The 1,504-nt window shown below is 57.8% G+C and overlaps 2 protein-coding genes across 2 annotated transcripts in view; both read right to left on the bottom strand.

Moving 5' to 3' along the window:
- The window catches only part of GFRA2 (GDNF family receptor alpha 2), a 22,689-nt gene extending 22,366 nt beyond the window's left edge, over nucleotides 1-323 (bottom strand). Inside the window, exon 1 of the mRNA XM_009993239.1 lies at nucleotides 35-323. Within this exon, the coding sequence (XP_009991541.1) occupies nucleotides 35-95 (61 nt within the window). The 5' untranslated portion in view covers nucleotides 96-323. The remainder of the gene's footprint in view (nucleotides 1-34) is intronic.
- A 206-nt stretch (nucleotides 324-529) lies between these two features.
- The window catches only part of DOK2 (docking protein 2, 56kDa), a gene marked incomplete at its 5' end in the record, with an annotated part of 37,159 nt that continues 36,184 nt past the window's right edge, over nucleotides 530-1,504 (bottom strand). Inside the window, one exon of the mRNA XM_009993238.1 lies at nucleotides 530-546. Coding sequence (XP_009991540.1) covers nucleotides 530-546 — 17 coding nt within the window. The remainder of the gene's footprint in view (nucleotides 547-1,504) is intronic.

Here is a 1,504-nt window from a genome sequence, read left to right as displayed (position 1 = left end):
CCCAACCCCTGCAAACCCCCCCAATCCCCCTTACCTTCAGCCAGCCCCAGGTGTATACTCCAGTAGATCTGTAGGCACTGAAGCTCCTTCTTCATCCCCCTCTTGCAGCGGCACTCATAGAGGGGGCTCCCCTGCAGCACCTCCAGGGCTGCCTGGCACTCGGGGTTGGCCAGCAGGGTGTTCCTGTCGCGCCCAGCCAGGCACTGGCGCAGGGTCCGGTACCGGGAGCTGCAGCCGGGCTCCCCCGCGCACAGCTCGTTGGCCCGCACGCAGTCCACGGCCACTCGCCTGCCATGGGGGTCCTGGCCCCCCGGAGGGGACTGGGGGGCGGCCAGAGAGAGGAGAAGCTCATCTGGGTGATGGATGGAGGAGGGCGAGAGAAAGGCAGGGGAGAGAAAGGTGAGGGTGGGGAAAGGTGAGGAGTAAAACAAACCCCTTTGCAGCCCCACGGGTCACCCTGTGTCCCCCCTCATCCCCCCTGCTCTGGAGGGGGGACCTGGATGTGGCCCCAGCCCCTGTCAGACACGGCTCAATCCAGCCGGGGGCCTGAAGGAGGAAAGGGGATGTCCCAGGGACCCCTGGCACCAAGGGCTGGGGCAGGGAAAGGTTAATCCAACACCTCGTCTAACCCAACACCTTGTTTAACCCACCACCCTATTTAACCCAACACCTTATTTAACCCAACACCTTGTTTAACCCAACGCGTCTAACCCAACGTCTTGTGTCACCCAATCTCTTGTTTAACCTCATCACGTTTAACCCAACGTGCTGGTTAACCCAATGTCTTGCTCAAACCAGTGCCTTGGTTAATCCAATGTCTTGGTTAACCCAATGTCTTGCTCAAACCAGTGCCCTGGTTAACCCAGTTCATCAATTAACCTAATATCTCAGTCAACCCAATGTCTTGGTTAACCCAATGCCTTGGTTAACCCAGTGCCTTGCTTAACCCTGGTTAACCCAGTTCATCAATTAACCTAATATCTCGGTCAACCCAATGTCTTGGTTAACCCAATGCCTTGGTTAGCCCAGTGCCTTGTTTAACCCAGTGCCTTGGTTAACCCAGTGCCTTGGTCAGCCCAGTGCCTTGCTTAACCCAGTGCCTTGGTCAGCCCAGTGCCTTGGTTAACCCAATGCCTTGGTTAGCCCAGTACTTGGTCAGCCCAGTTCCTCAGCTAACCCAGTGTCTCAGCTCCCAGAGCCACATGATCCCACAGGACTCTGGCTCTTCCTAAAACCCAACAGGCAATAAACAACCCCGGGGAGTTTCCAGCCTGGGCTGTGGGGACACGACCCTCCCTGCAGGAACCCTGGGGACTCCAGAGCATCCAAACCCACCCAACCTCCCTGCTCACGCTGCTGTCTGGTTCCTGTGTTGCAGCTCGTGGGCCCCGGCCCTGCCACAGGATTATTGTCTCTTATTTATGTATTTTCAGGGCGTCTGACTCCCGGGGTTTGGAGCACTCGGGCTTGGCAGGGGCGCCCATCAGCTGCAGCCCCGCAACAA

The sequence above is a fragment of the Chaetura pelagica genome, unplaced genomic scaffold (genome assembly GCF_000747805.2).
Source record: "Chaetura pelagica isolate M959 unplaced genomic scaffold, ChaPel_1.0 scaffold302, whole genome shotgun sequence".
In the NCBI taxonomy this organism is placed as follows: Eukaryota; Metazoa; Chordata; class Aves; order Apodiformes; family Apodidae; genus Chaetura; species Chaetura pelagica.
This window is presented reverse-complemented; position numbering and strand designations above follow the sequence as displayed.